Raw genomic sequence first — 15,518 nt, forward strand, 5'->3', positions numbered from 1 at the left:
AAGGCAAGTACATTTCTTTTTTTTTTTTCTCTTGCCACTAGGCCTTTTTTTTTTTTTTTTGGCCAGTCCTGGGCCTTGGACTCAGGGCCTGAGCACTGTCCCTGGCTTCCTTTTGCTCAAGGCTAGCACTCTGCCACTTGAGCCACAGCGCCACTTCTGGCCGTTTTCTGTATATGTGGTGCTGGGGAATTGAACCCAGGGCCTCATGTATACGAGGCAAGCTCTCTTGCCACTAGGCCATATCCCCAGCCCCAGTACATTTCTTATCCAACTTGTTACCTCCTCCCTCATTTTCCCATCTCCCCCCTCCCCACTTCCTTCTCCCCATGAGTTGTACAGTTGGTTTACGCCAATTGGTTTTTTGAGTATCGCTATAGCAATGGTTTGTCTTTTTATCCTTTGTCTCTTCATTTTGGTTTTCCCTTTTCCTTCCCTAGTTCCATTACATGTATATACAGTATCCAGGGTACTAAGATCAGTTACAGTAATAGCGGGGGTGAAACCGTACCTTTTTTTCTCTCGTATTCCCTGGCTGCCTTTGAATGTATGACTCTTCTACTTAGTCTCAGGAGTGCTGGGATTACAGACTACCACACTAGGCCTGTTCTGTCAATTGTTTCCAAAGCATATGCATAATGTTATTAATTTGTTAGTGTAATAAGAGGAAGGACAAAGATGTATTGTTAGATAAATGTGAAATTCAGATTATTGTGCTGTTTTGGCTTTGTCAAATGATCATGTTCTTGAAAGAAGAGTAGTATACATAATAGAGTATGAAGAGCTCACAGAAGGCAACTCTGGGAAGCTTCTCTCTGCTTTGTAAATGTCAAGATTCTGTTGCCACTTTTTCTACTGGTTATGGCTTCCGTTCATTGGTGGCCCAGGATCTGGTTTTTGTCCTGTTTTATTTAGACTAATTTTTATGTCTTTTTCTTCTTTCTATTAACCTAACACATGTGACTTAAAAGTATATGAGAATTCCATTTTTGTCTTCTCATTCCATTTCTTGTTCCTTAGTATATTTTCTTTAGATACTTTTTAAGCTTAATATCTTAGATATTATAAATTCAAAGGTGAAATTGTTATTATTATTATTTTGCTGGTATGGGGCTTGAATTCACAGCCTCAAGCTCTTGCTTGGAGTTTTGGCTCAAGGCTAGTGCTTTGCCACTTGAGTTTCACTTCCCCTTTTGGCTTTTTGGAGATAAATTACAGATAAGACTTTCACAGACTTTTATGACCAGGCTGGGTTTGAACTGTGATCCTAAGATCACATTACAAAGGGAAGCCACCAGCACCTAGACAATAGGTAAAATTATCTTTATAGAGGGAGCAATGTAGTGAATACTAGTGAATAATAACAAATTTTAAAAAGCTAATTATCGTGTTTTACAGAGTAGGAATGGTTGTTTAAGGAGCCATTGGTTGGTTGTGTTTACTATGTCTATTGGTAACTGTAACCAGTTGTTCTTTTGCTCTATGGCTATTTAGTGCTCAAATAGGAATAGTTTTTTTTCCCCCATGTCAGACAGGTAATGGCAATGTGCCTATGTCATAACAAGGTTTGAAGGAGGCACATGTCATGCAAGTGCATGAGAACCCAATCATCATACTTATGAACCAGAAAAGGAGCTTTTTTTTTTTTTAAAGTGATTCTTTTTTTTTTGGCCAGTCCTGGGCTTGAACTCAGGGCCTGAGCACTGTCCCTGGCTTCTTTTTGCTCAAGGCTAGCACTCTGCCACTTGAGCCACAGTGCCACTTCTGGCCATTTTCTGTATATGTGGTGCTGGGGAATTGAACCCAGGGCCTCATGTATACGAGGCAAGCACTCTTGCCACTAGGCCATATATCCCCAGCCCCAGAAAAGGATCTTATAGGAATAGTTTTTTTTTTTTTTGGCCAGTCCTGGGCCTTGGACTCAGGGCCTGAGCACTGTCCCTGGCTTCTTCCCGCTCAAGGCTAGCACTCCGCCACTTGAGCCACAGCGCCGCTTCTGGCCGTTTTCTGTATTTGTGGTGCTGGGGAATCGAACCTAGGGCCTCGTGTATCCGAGGCAGGCACTCTTGCCACTAGGCTATATCCCCAGCCCCAGTTTTTTTTTTTTTTTTAACAAATACTTTACCTACTATATGTGCTTTAGAAATATGATTAAATAGAACAAATAATTCTTTATTCAGAGAAGACAATAATTACAAATTTAGATTATATGCCATAAGTCATATCGCTGGATGTGTAAGCATGTAAAATTGTTGTAATAGTCTTAAGTTTTTAACTCATGCTAAAGACAAGCTTAAGAAATGAAGCTGGGGTCCATTTGTAATGTTGTTCTTATTCCTTTGAGTATGTCACTTTTGAGCATTAGGTGCTGCTGAAGCAAAAAGAACTCTTAACATTTTTGTGTGTGTGTGTGCTGGGCCTGGGGCTTGAACTAAGGACCTTGGCACTGTCCCTGAGCTTTTTGTGCTCAAGGTTACTTCTCTACCACTTGAGCCACATTTCTACTTCTGGCTGTTTGGTAGTTAATTGGAGGTAAGAGTCTCATGGACTTTTTTACACACAGGCTGGCTTCCAACTGCTATCCTCCCATCTCAGCCTTCTGAGTAGCTAGGATTGATTACAGGTGTGAGCCACCAGCACCAGGCTAGATCTAGTTCATCTTAATCTAATCATACATATATAAAAATATTTTTATTTTTATTAAAATGTATAAAGTTTATTATTTAAGTGTATGTATACTCTTTTCCTCTATCATGTATACAACTCTTTGGAAGTTCTGTATTTATTTTTTTATTTTTTTATTTTTTTTGGCCAGTCCTGGGCCTTGGGACTCAGGGCCTGAGCACTGTCCCTGGCTTCTTCCCGCTCAAGGCTAGCACTCTGCCACTTGAGCCACAGCGCCGCTTCTGGCCGTTTTCTGTATATGTGGTGCTGGGGAATCGAACCTAGGGCCTCGTGTATCCGAGGCAGGCACTCTTGCCACTAGGCTATATCCCCAGCCCCGAAGTTCTGTATTTTTAAAGAGAATAGTGTACAGAGATTTTCAAAGTATTATGTGAACATGAAAAATTTTAAATCATGGTTGTTTTCAAGTTTTAGCAAGGGTTTGTTTTGGCATACCAGGAATACAGTAAGGAGAAATAAAAAAGAGGAAAACATTTCCTGTATGATATGTGCAGGGGATGGGAATTAAAGACAAAGTAGTGGTATGTAACTTGTAGTTAGGTCAGTCTAGTGATTCCTAATCCTAAGGGTTTTGAATGGGTAAGATGGGTAAGGTCTACCTCAAGCCCATGTAACCCTTAGGTCTTTCTTTTGCCAGGTGTATAGTTCATTCTTTCTGTCTTATTTATGAATACTTCCCAGACTTTTACTATTTCCGAGGAAAAGGCAGATGTAGATAGTCCCTCTTTAGTCTTCTTATAACTGAACGTGAAAGGAGGTAGGAGGTATGATGAGAAAGGGGGCTTATCTGTGTTTTCCACTTTATTTCCTGGTTTTAACTTCTGAGTCAGACCCTTTTGATATTTGTTAAAAATATATAATTTCTCAGTCTTCTTATCTACCCATCCTTCCTCATTTTGCCCTTCAATGACTTTGTGCCTTTTAATCTTAAAATAAGTGTGAAAGGTTATCTTCTATAACTGCATTGTGTTGGGAGTGGACTGTTGGCTGTACCTGGAAAAAGGAACCAGAAAGTCTTGTCTCTGCCAGATTTCCTCTTTCTCAGATTCTTTATCAATTGATTCTTTGATTTATTCCAGTTTGACTGCTAACAAATAATTTAGAGCTACTTTTCATCATGCTGCATTTTAGGGTAGAGGGTATTAAGATTAAGAGGGTAATAAGAGTATGACTCCTGTTATTTGAGAACTATTATAATTTATTTTGAGCATTGTAGCCTTTATTTTACATTATAAAGACAAATATATGGAGAGCTATTTTGAGGTCTAGGAACCAATTGTTTTAGTCATATAAGACCAGCATTAATCTGAGCTGAAATTAAATAAAACTTGCCAAATCAATGGATATGGTAGTACTTTGAGAAATAGGAAGAAATTAATAAGTAGAGATGAAGAAGAAAGGAAGATTTAGGCGGATCAAACCACTGCATCTTTTGTTATGTCTCAGAAGTAATATTTTGACAAATCTCTAGTTTCATATTTTTTTTCAGCTGTATGTAAGTATATGTTTCCTTAGCATAAACCTGCTTCTTTGGCTGACTTCTGCTTTTGTATTGATTGAAGCTCATGTTAGTCAAAATGTATAGGGAGAGGTGCTAGTGCTGCAGCCCTTGCTGAATTACCAAAGGCTCTCTTCTCTTAATTCAATGACTTGGAAGTGATTAAACATTTTAAAGAGACATCTGGTAGACTCTGAAATAATAGCTTCTAAAATAGAATAGGTACAAATTAAGAAGCAAGTGATACTTCATATATCCATAGAATATTTAGATGTTCAGTGTATACATTGCTCTCTGATCATAACATTTACAGAGTATTTTTCATGTGATTAAAAAAAAATTGGCGGGACAGGGGATATAGCCTAGTGGCAAGAGCGCTTGCCTCATATACATGAAGACCTGGGTTTGATTCCCCAGCACCACATATACAGAAAATGGCCAGAAGTGGCGCTGTGACTCAAGTGGCAGAGTGCTAGCCTTGAGCAAAAAGAAGCCAGGGACAGTGCTCAGTCCCTGAGTCCAAGGCCCAGGACTGGCAAAAAAAAAAAAAAAAAAAAATTGGCTTTGTTCCCAATATGTGCTCTTCTAGAATTCACCTTCTGAGCTATGTGAGATTATATGGATAATTCCATTTGTTGGGTATTACTATGTTGTTAATATTTATGAGTTGGATTTTTATTTCTATTCTTCTGATTTCATTCATATATTAAAATATTAAATTTTAATTTCAGGTATATTATATTTTTTTGCCCATGTGACCTAGTTTCCCATGGTTATTCATTCCTACCTGTTCAACTCCTGGCTACGGGAATGAAGGAAGTTACCAGAACTTGGAAAATAGTAGGTGGAGTCACACATGCTAACAGCTATTACAGAGATGGCTGGATAATCATGATAGTTATTGGATGGGCCCGAGGTAATATTAATAGTATGTGTTCATAAGTATTCTATTACTGATATTCCCTAACTACTGAATAATAATGGTTATGGTAATGGGGATTGCATACTTTAGTGATAGTCTTTTAGGAAGGTAAGAATCATGTTGCTTTTGGCTAGTAAAATTAATTCAAAACTTTTCATTAGTACCTCTCATCAGCCGTTATTTGGAGTTTGACTGCTTTGTGATATGCAGTTTTTATGATTGATTTTATTAGGAGCCCCTGAACTAGAGGGATTCATAGTTAATTATTTCACCATAAATGCAAAAATCTTTACATAAGAATATATGTAGTTTGTGTATATACAATGCATTTCTTTTTCTCTACCTTGAATTATTGGAAATGGAAAAAATGATAAAATGTAAGTTCATGTTCATATTCTATCAGTGACTTCTACTATTTTATATGTAGGACTTGAAGCGATTTCCCTAACCTCTTGTTAGAGTATATTGCCCCTAAAAGCAGATCATATCAGGAAAGGAAATGATCAAGTAGAAGATTTTATTTTTACTATTTTAAACATACTTCTAGCCATATTTCTGACTGAAGCTCCAATTTTAACCATAATTACAGTTTTTTTTTAAGGTAGTTTTCCTGTGGGTGAAAGAGGAGGATTTCAATTGTCTCAATGCTTAAAGTATGTAAAGCACCTTTTCTTCTCAGGATTTGATTTTGGGATTTCTATTAGATTTCAAATCAGGTAGTACAATTATAGCTTCCCCAAATATTTTCTTAAGAAGCTTGGCTAAATATTCTTGTGTTATTTTCTCACTTTTAGGTGCAGGTGGTGCCATTATCACAAACTTGGAGCAATTATTAAAAGGAGATTGGAAACCAGAAGGTGATGAATGGCTAAAAATGTCATAGTAAGTGGGCATATGTTATATTTACCTAGACTTTATCCTTAGCTTTTACTAATTTCTTTCGTTTTTTCTTTGCTTTTTTTGGGCGGGGGGGGGATGGTGGTGCCATCCTGGGCTTAAACTCTGGGTTCAGCCACTGACATTGAGCTTTTTTGCTCAAGGCTAACACCCTGTCACTTGAGCCACAGCTACAGTTACAGAAGCACCCATATCCTGGTATATTCTCTATTTTTTCATAAATAGGATGTTGGCCAATGACATTGATGGTGTTGGCCAGGTTTTCAGAAGGCAGTGAGGAACATGATCTTAGAAACTAGAGGAAAAGGAATCCTTATTATGAAGTAGTATTAACGAATCTGTTTGCTATGGTTTATGGAAAGCATAACTTGTAAGAATAAATTTGGGTATTTTGCTAGTGAGTTTTCTAAGCAAAGTGTTGAAGGTACAGCCTGGTGTTCTCCAATCATTTACCCTCTCCCTTTTCCCTCCCTATTTCTCTTTCCACAAAGTCTTTCTATGTTGCCCAGGCTGGTCTGAACTCTATCCCCTTGCCTCAGCCTTTTGAATAGCAAGACTACACTCAACTCAGCCTGAATTTTTTCTTGGTGCTCATAGTAAAAATGCTTAAAAGTGAGAAAAGTGCTTAATTAAGTGAATAACCGCTGAAAAGAAAGAAAATCACACTTGATTGACTTGGGATACTTTCAGACTATTCAAATTATCAAAGGTATAATTAGATTTACTCTTAGGAAAGTTTGTTCTGGAGAGAAGTGAAGGTTATATGTACAACTTTTTGCTAGTGTTAAAGAGATTAGGCATGTGATTCATGGACCCATTCAGCTAACACTGCAGGAGCCAGGAATAGAGATGAGTTATCCAAGAAAGATCTGTGGAGGATTCTCTTGTCTAATGGCATGGATCCCAAGAGACCCAGAAGAGTTTGGAAATGTTAAATCAGCAGAAGTACTGCCAGCTTGGACTGGAAGGACAGGATGAAATGAAAGAAAGCTGACAGACTGCCCAAATTCTGTGTATAAGAAACGGAATGATAAAACTGCTCAGTTGAAAATGTGTGCTGCTTTTGAAGGCAAGGAATAATGATTTCATGGTGGGAGCTGTGGGTCAGTGACCTGGGTCAGGTCTATAGTCTGAGGTGCTGAGGCTGAGCCATAAGTATAGAGATTAGAATGGCAGACATGGGATGGATCCTCAAGCCATGGAGGATTGGAACTTGTTCAGATGAATTTCAAAATGGCTTGATACCTGGTGTCTTTCTTCCATATTTTCCCGTTTGGAGCTGAATGTCTCTAATGTGTCCGATGTCTATTTCATCATTGTATTTTGAGAGTGGGTAACTTGTTTCCTATCTCACAGGATACTAAGAAGTATTAGATTTTCTAATGCAACTTAATCTTCCCTAATCTCACACTATAATTTAAAATTTCTTTGTGTCAGGTATTGGTGGCTCACAGTTGTAATCATAGCTACTCAGGAGGTTGAGATCTGAGGATTGCAGTTCGAAACCAGCCTGGGCAGGAAAGTCTGTGAGACTCTTATCTGCATTAAACTTCCAAAAAGTTGGAAGTGGACCTGTAGCTCAAGTAGTAGAGCATAAAGCACTAGCCTTGAGAAAACAAAAACTCAGGGACAGCTCAGGCCCTGAGTTCAAGCTGTAGTACCAGCACATACACACAAACATTTCTTTGTAAGTCCCAGCTGGTCCCCAACGCCCTGCCCCAATTTATTATCTATAAAATTTTTCTTTCTCAGCTGCATTTATTTTTTTTTGCCAGTCCTGGGGCTTGGACTCAGGGCCTGAGTACTGTCCCTGGCTTCTTTTTGCCCAAGATTAGCACTCTACCACCTGAGCCAAAGCGCCACTTCTGTCTGTTTTCTATATATGTGGTGCTGAGGAATTGAACCCAGGTCTTCATGTATAGGAGGCAAGTACTCTTGCCACTAGGCCATATTCCCAGCCCTCAGCTACATTTAAAAAAAATTTTTCATTTTATTTTGTTTTTGACAGGACTGGGGTTTTAAATCACTCTGACAGCCCATTTTTTAGGCTTAGGCTGACCTGGACTGTGAACCTTCTATTTGTGATTGAGGCCCTGTGTGCCTGGGATGACAAGCATGCACTGCTGCACCTAGCCATTATACTTCCCCTGCAGCTTGAGATGATAGGTATACAGTAAGCATTAGTCAAAATAGAATCTTCCTTGACTGACCTCAAACTGCATTTTCTCAAACTTTGCTTCCCAAGTAGCTAGGATTATAGGCTTGAGCTACTGTGGATGACAGTTTTCCAATCTTTTTTTTTTTTTTCTATGCTAGTTCCGGGGCTTGAACTCAGGACCTGGGCTGTCAGGGCTAGCGCTCTACCACCTGAGCCACAGCTCCACTTCTGGCTTTTGCTGATTAATTGGAGATAAGAGTCTCATGGACTTTCCTAACCTGGCTACTTTGAACCATGATCCTCTGATCTCTGCCTCCGGAGTAGCTAGGATTACAGGCATGAGCTACTGGTGCCCAGCTAGTCTTATTATTTTTTTTTAACACCTTAAACTTTACTTTTCAGAATTAATATATTATGATATTACTAAAAGCTAAACTGCTACACTGAAGCTAGCCAAGTGCTGAGCTTTCCTAGAGCTATTTCTTCTTTGTCTCATATAGGAGTCTGAAGTTGGCCATAATAGGAGTATTTAAACTATAGCAATGGGCAAGTGTACAAATTGGAGCTATTCCCCCAACCACTCACCTTACTTTGGGATCTCTTTTATCACTAAAGGTTTTCCAAAACTGATTCTAAATTATGCTATGGAAAAATGAGGATTTCTTTTCCTTTTTTAACTGGAAGTATAATATAGCCAGATATGTTTCAGAAGTATTGCAGTATGAAAGTAGGGTTTGTCATTCATGATACATATGAATTTTGTAAAACCGCTAAAACTTCACACTGTGAGTAGTGTTTGTGTTTGGATAACTTGACATTTCCAAACTTCTGAGTAAAATTCAAAGCTTGTTTTTGTGTTAATATACTAATAGCTTACTATTGTTTTATAGAGCACTCTTTGAAAAAGATGTAAATAGATCATTAAAAAATCTCATATTTGATTTGTATTTCTTATTTGCCAGATCATTTTTATTGTTGACTTAAAATGTGTTTTGTTTTCAGTCCTTCCAAGGTAACCCTGCTGGGGTCAGTTATGTTCACATTCCAGCACACCAAGCATCTGGCGGTATCAAAGCATCATCTTATGTTCCTTTATACTATCTTTCTTGTAACCACAAAGGTAAGAGTTTAAAGGGTCTATAGATCATTATTACAAATTCTGTATAGTCTTATCTCTTTGGTAGACTCCTACATATTAAGCAAAGATACAGCTTTTTTTGTGTGATTTCTTCATTTGTTTTCAGCAAAAACATAGATAGTCTAATAGTGTACAGAATCCAGAAAGTACTGGAGCTAGCCATGGTTGATCAGTGTTTGCCTTATTCATAAACTGAGGTTCTTGAGGTTGATGTTCCCTGAGTTTCTTTAAGCTCTAAAATTCCAAGATTTTATATTAAGATCTCTCTGTGGCCAGTCTCTTCTATTATTATTACCTAGCTAGAAGCTTTATTATAGCTTGTTTTTCTTTGTGTGTGTGTGTGTGTGTGTGTGTGTGTGTGTGTGTGTGTGTGTTTAATCTTATTTATTTTTTACTAATACTAAAACATGTATAGTGCAGTATTCTCCAATGTATATACTTAAGTATATATTTAAACACAGGAATATATTATGATCTTAAATAACATTTTTTTCCTGATGGCTTGTTTGTTTTACTACTTAGGCTTGAATTCAGGGCCTGGGCATTGCCTTTGAGCTTTTTTGCTCAAGGCTAGCACTCTACCACTTGAGCCATAGTGCCACTCAGTTTTCTGGTAGTTAATTGGAGATAAGAGTCTCTTGGACTTTTCTGCCTGGGCAGGCTTTAAGTCTCGATCCTCAGATCTCAGCCTCCCTAGTAGCTAGGATTACAGGTGTGAGCCACCGGCGCACAGCTGCTTCTTCTTCTTCTTCTTTTTTAAAGCAAGAGTTTATGACCAGTACTATTTAATTTAGGTAAAATGCCTTACATAGTGTACTATGTAAGGAGACAGTTTTATAATTTATTTGTAAGAGAATAAAGCTTCATTGTATTTGTCAAAATTATATTTTTGTCACCTTGTTAAATCAAGAGCTGATAAGAGGCTGAATTCACAGCAGTCTGTCCTTGAACCATCTGAGCAGTAATTTCTAATGCTAGTGATACTTCTCAGTGGAGCGATGAGTCTGTAGGGAGGGGAGATTCTATTAAAACACTTGCCTTTGAAAAATATTATTAGTTCATGTTCTTAGAAAATACTTTAAGTCTTGACATAATTCTCTTTCGGATTTTGTAAAAAGACATTTCTATTTTCCTAACTGTAGACCATTGCTTTTTATCTGAGTTCTTGTATCTCTTATTAGCTGTTCACTAAGCAAAACTGTGTCCAAGATAATTATGCTAGTATATCTCATACTAACTGGTTTAAAGAACACTGTTATGTAAGAAAATTTATAAATCTTGCTCACTATTGGAATAAACCTAGATGATGACATTCTATTTAAACTCCTCTATAATTTTTTTCCAAGTAACTACATTCAAAGACATGGCAACCTTTTGTTTGTGTGATAGTGGGCAGACTTTTATTGCTGCCAGTACTTGTTACCATTTAAAAAATTTTTAATTTATTTCTTTATTGTCAAAGTGATGTACAGAGTGGTTACAGTTTCATACATAAGGCAGTGTGTACATTTCTTATCCAACTTGTTTCCTCCTCCCTCATTTTTCCTCCTGCCTTCCTCTTTTCTATTCTACCCCACCCCCGCCCATGCATTGTACAGTTGGATTACCAGCATATAGTTTTGTAAGTATTGCTGTTGCATTGGTTTGTTTTTTCTCCTTTGTCTCTCGATTTTGATATTCCCTTTCTCTTCCCTGGTTCCAATATATGTATATACAATATCCAGGGTACCAAAATCAGTTACAGTGGTATCAGGGGTAAAACCATGGTGAAGAAAGATAAAAGAAAAAGGCATAATTTCACATGGTATGTTGAAAATAACAACAATGATAAACCACTTGTTTCCATAATTTGGAGTTCATTTTGCTTAGCATCTTCTTATGTGTTCATATGCATATAGCTATTGAGCTATTGTGATCTTCTGCTAGGATTATCCTAGATGTGTACTAATTATTCTCAGTGAGTGAAATCATAGAGTCTATGTTTCTTTGGGTCTGGTTCACTTCACTTAATATGAATTCTATGCCTCCATCAGAAAGAATGACATTGTTACTATTTTCTAATTATCAATTTACTTGCTTGTTACCATCCAACCTGTGGAGTCCTTGCCTTCAATGACAGCATTTAGTGTTCTTCTGACAAGTGAGTATAATGCATATATTATTTTAATCCCATTGGTGCTTGATTTCAAACCTTATTAATCCTTCTTCAGATTTGTCTTTCCAGAATGTAACCCTTTTAGAATACCTATTTAAGCTTGAGAGATGTATCTCAAGTTGTGCACAGTCTTGACTTCAACCCTCAATCTATCTTCTAGCACCAAAGTTCTGGCTCCTGAAATGTCTGCTCAGTTGTTGGCCTCTCATCTGTTTTTCTCTGCAAGGGGTTTGAATTCTCTTTCTTTTTATGTGTGTACAATTTAGGAATTAATAAATCTCAGGACAGAGTACATATGCATTTTGGTTTCACTGCCACAAGGTTCTTTTGGTCTCAATTGCCCTCAGGTTCTAGATGTGTTGTCTTTCTTAGATTCTGGCTTGTCTCCTTTTCCTCCTGAGAATGCTTTGTTCTGTAACCCTTAGTCTGTGAAGTGGCACAAATCCTTGAAAAGCCATGGACAATGTGAAGTTCCCTTTATTCAGTTTCTTTGCTCTTAGCGCCATCAGGTTCTGCCTGTACTCTTACTCTCCAGGGACTTTTAGTATTTTTGAAATACATTTCTGATTTTGTTGAAGGACTAAGTCTGATACAAGCTGTATAGTCATAGGAAACCTGAAGGTTCTCTGTATGCATTTTTAGAAATGTTTATTTGGCAATAATGAGGCTTGAATTCAGGACTATGTGTTTGCTACATAAGCTGCTTACCACTTTGGTCACAGCATAGCCTTTTTTTACTTTAGATTATTATTCAGATAGGCTCAGCTGTCCTCAGACCATTATCCTCCTACTTCTAATTCCTGCATAGTTGGGATTATAAATATGTGTCACTCTCCCTGGCTTGTTTTTTTGTGATATGAGTCTTACCTAACATTTTGCCCTGGCTGGCCTCAAACTATGACCCTCCAATCTGCCTTTCATATGCTGACATTGAAGGTTTGTCTCACAACCACCAATTTAGATTGTTTATTTTTATTGGTGTTAAATTCACATAACAAAAATAGCTCTTTCAAAATTTACATTTCAGTGGCATTTAGTATATTCACAATGGTATTTGTAGATGGGGTTTTAATTTACATAAGTGAAAATAAAACAGATCCTGTTCTGTCTCATTTTCATTTCATAAAATATTGTAAGATTTTTTTTACCTTGAATACTATACATTTCCCTTATCTATTCCTCTTGTGATGGACATCTATTTTTTTTTTAACTTTTCAATCCCTAGATTATGTTGCATTTAATAAGAATGTTTTTCTTGATTACATTTTTTATCCAAGCAACTAGATTGGGTAGGTACCTTTTCTGGAAATATGATTAAAAGAATTTCCATGTGATTAGTTTTTGTGCTGCAGAGAAATTGATTCTTGGAAATTCCTGGACTTTTGAAAACTACTCTATACTTTAAAGTTCTCTTCAAGGTCCATTTTGAAACCAGTCTATTTCATAAGCAAATCTAAACATTTCTGCACACCAAGCTTTGCCAGATAGAGGATTTGGAAACACTCTCTACTCTGTCTTATGATTCCACATCTATCATATCTCAATTTTATTTCTGTATCTATATAACCCTATTATATCTATATCTGTTTCTCTAGCTCTATCACATACACATACATAAATTGTGTGGTTGAAGCTTCTTGGTCATGCTCAGGAGCAATATTCTGTAATTCATTGTAAGTCTGTGACCTTTGGTATTAATAGTGTATTTAGTAATTAACCTCAAAATCTGAGTATTATAAATTGCTTTATTCCTTACTAGCTTTGTGAATTAGGCAAAGTTAAGTAACTTCTCAGAGCCTTGGTTCTAAACCCGTATGATGAAGATAATAACATAGTAGTAATTATGTTGAGAGAGAGGAATAGTATAAAGTACTTACCACAGTTGTGCTATTTGTTAGGTGTGTAGGAATTATACCTCTATTGGTTGTTGTTTTAGACTGTAGATGATACTGTATTTTATTTCCTTTGAGTATTATTTCTGTGGAAATGGTTTTGCTGCCTCCTTACACCCAAAATATCTTGTATCATTGATTTTTCCAGAATTCAGCATTGTTTGCTTCTGCAGATTAAATTCAGAATATATTTGTAATCCTTTCATTTACTTTTCTTTCTGCCTTGAGAAACAGCACTTACACTTTAATTTAAAAGTGATTTTTTTTTTTTCCAGATAACCATGATGGTTACAGAGACTTCTACCATGACTCTTGCTCCTTTAGAAGATATATTGAGTAGGATGCTGTTTGGCTGGCAGCAACAGTTTTCATTGTGTGGAAAGAAAAGTGAAACAAAAGCGTCTTTCAATGGCACTGGCTCATCCACCTCAAAACCTACACCAGAGGATGCTGTAGAAAATATTAAAAAGAAAAACACTAAGACTGAATAAATTTACCTGATGAACTGCTCTAAAAGACAAAAAAAAATCTCATCTACCTATCAGATTTTGATATTCTATGTAAATGATGTGAAATAAAGATTTTATAAGGTGTGGAGGTGACAAAAGGGAAGGAATTCTTTGTTTCAGGGAGACTACCACTTTCATGATTGTATTTCCTGAGTGTATCATGTAAATTTATTTTTCTTATATAAAAGATTTTCTCTTTTGTTTCTTTGAATAGTTTTATATTGATAAAAGAAAGGTAACTTTTTAATTGTTAGAAAAAATAAACCTATTGTAAAATTACAAACATTTAAGCCTTTTCAAAACTTAGATATTTTTATACTTTTAAAAATTTACTTTGAATTGGGTTTTAGTTCATCATAATTAAAAACTTACTTCACACCGCCATTATGATGGTTCTTTGTAATTAGAAACAATTCCTATCTAGTTTTGAAAATTAAGAACAGCCAACTGTCCCTACAGTGCTTTATATTATAAATGAAAGTAATTTTCAAGCTTGTGTTTGATAAATGTTATAATTTTGCCCACGTTTAATGGAAATACACTTGAAATTTAATTTTATATCTCTAATGTTTTTAGGTGAGACCATAATATTAGTATGAGTCCCAATCTGTAGTCTGCGTAATGCCCTTGTTTAAAAACTTTTTCTGAAAAGAAAATCAAGGGTGCAGTTGTGTGTGTGTGTGTGTGTGTGTGCACGCGTGTGCATGTGTGCGTGTATCCCAGGGACCTTGAACTTGCCATCCTCTCACTCCAGCCTCCTGAGTGCTAGAATGACAGGTGTGGGCACTATACCAGGTTACAGTTGTAATTTTTAAAAATATGAATCCTATATTTAAAATTTTCATTTGAGCTTAGCTTATTATTTTTTCTAAAGTACATTTATTGCAACTGTGGGAGACATTCTTCTCTATGTTTCACATGTTCTTTCCCACTTTAGTTGGTCTGAACACGGTGGTGGTAGCTATCTTAATGATTGAACAAAAATGATTATATCCACTAGAGTTTTCTCTTTTTATGTCTCCTTTCTAGTGGCTGCCTTTTCAGTTTGAATATATCTTGGTGTTTTATCTTAATCTACATGTACCTATATTAATTTTATTTTAAATGAAAATGAATTACTTTCATGTGCAAATGCTCTAATGAGAATTGTTCTTGCACATTTGTTGGTACCAGCTAACAGAAACAGAACTTTATATGGTCATCTATTTGAATGATGACATTAAATCTGATCTCTTATTGGCAAAATAACAAAACAAGAAAAGATACTAAATGTTGGCAGGTTTTCTTGTTCTATTGTATGGGGTCTAGAAGTCTAATCAAAACTCTGTGGGGCTGGGGATATGGCCTAGTGGCAAGAGTGCCTGCCTCATATACATGAGGCCCTGGGTTCGATTCCCCAGCACCACATATACAGAAAATGGCCAGAAGTGGCGCTGTGGCTCAAGTGGCAGAGTGCTAGCCTTGAGCAAAAAGAAGCCAGGGACAGTGCTCAGGCCCTGAGTCCAAGACCCAGGACTGGCCAAAAAAAACAAAAAACAAAAAACTCTGTGATGTGATTTCTTACACTAAGACCATGAATAATACCTGTATCAGGTATTGTAGGATGCCTTAGAAGTATTCAAATTGCATTCATATCAAGAGGAGTTTGCTTTTTTATTTCAAACACA

At 36.7% G+C, this 15,518-nt stretch overlaps 1 protein-coding gene and 1 non-coding gene across 2 annotated transcripts in view; one reads left to right on the forward strand and one right to left on the reverse strand.

Annotated features, from left to right (window-relative positions):
* Positions 1-15,219, forward strand: part of Tmem38b (transmembrane protein 38B) — a 28,404-nt gene extending 13,185 nt beyond the window's left edge. The window contains exons 3-6 of the mRNA XM_048338532.1: positions 4,912-5,096; positions 5,897-5,984; positions 9,160-9,277; positions 13,618-15,219. Of these exons, the coding sequence (XP_048194489.1) occupies positions 4,912-5,096; positions 5,897-5,984; positions 9,160-9,277; positions 13,618-13,833 (607 nt within the window). The 3' untranslated portion in view covers positions 13,834-15,219. The remainder of the gene's footprint in view (positions 1-4,911; positions 5,097-5,896; positions 5,985-9,159; positions 9,278-13,617) is intronic.
* Positions 1,523-1,632, reverse strand: LOC125341777. The gene has a single exon (XR_007209080.1). It is a non-coding gene; the product is annotated as a small nucleolar RNA U13 (small nucleolar RNA).
* Positions 15,220-15,518: the final 299 nt, after the last annotated feature.

This window comes from Perognathus longimembris, chromosome 1, assembly GCF_023159225.1.
Source record: "Perognathus longimembris pacificus isolate PPM17 chromosome 1, ASM2315922v1, whole genome shotgun sequence".
Lineage (NCBI taxonomy): Eukaryota > Metazoa > Chordata > Mammalia > Rodentia > Heteromyidae > Perognathus > Perognathus longimembris.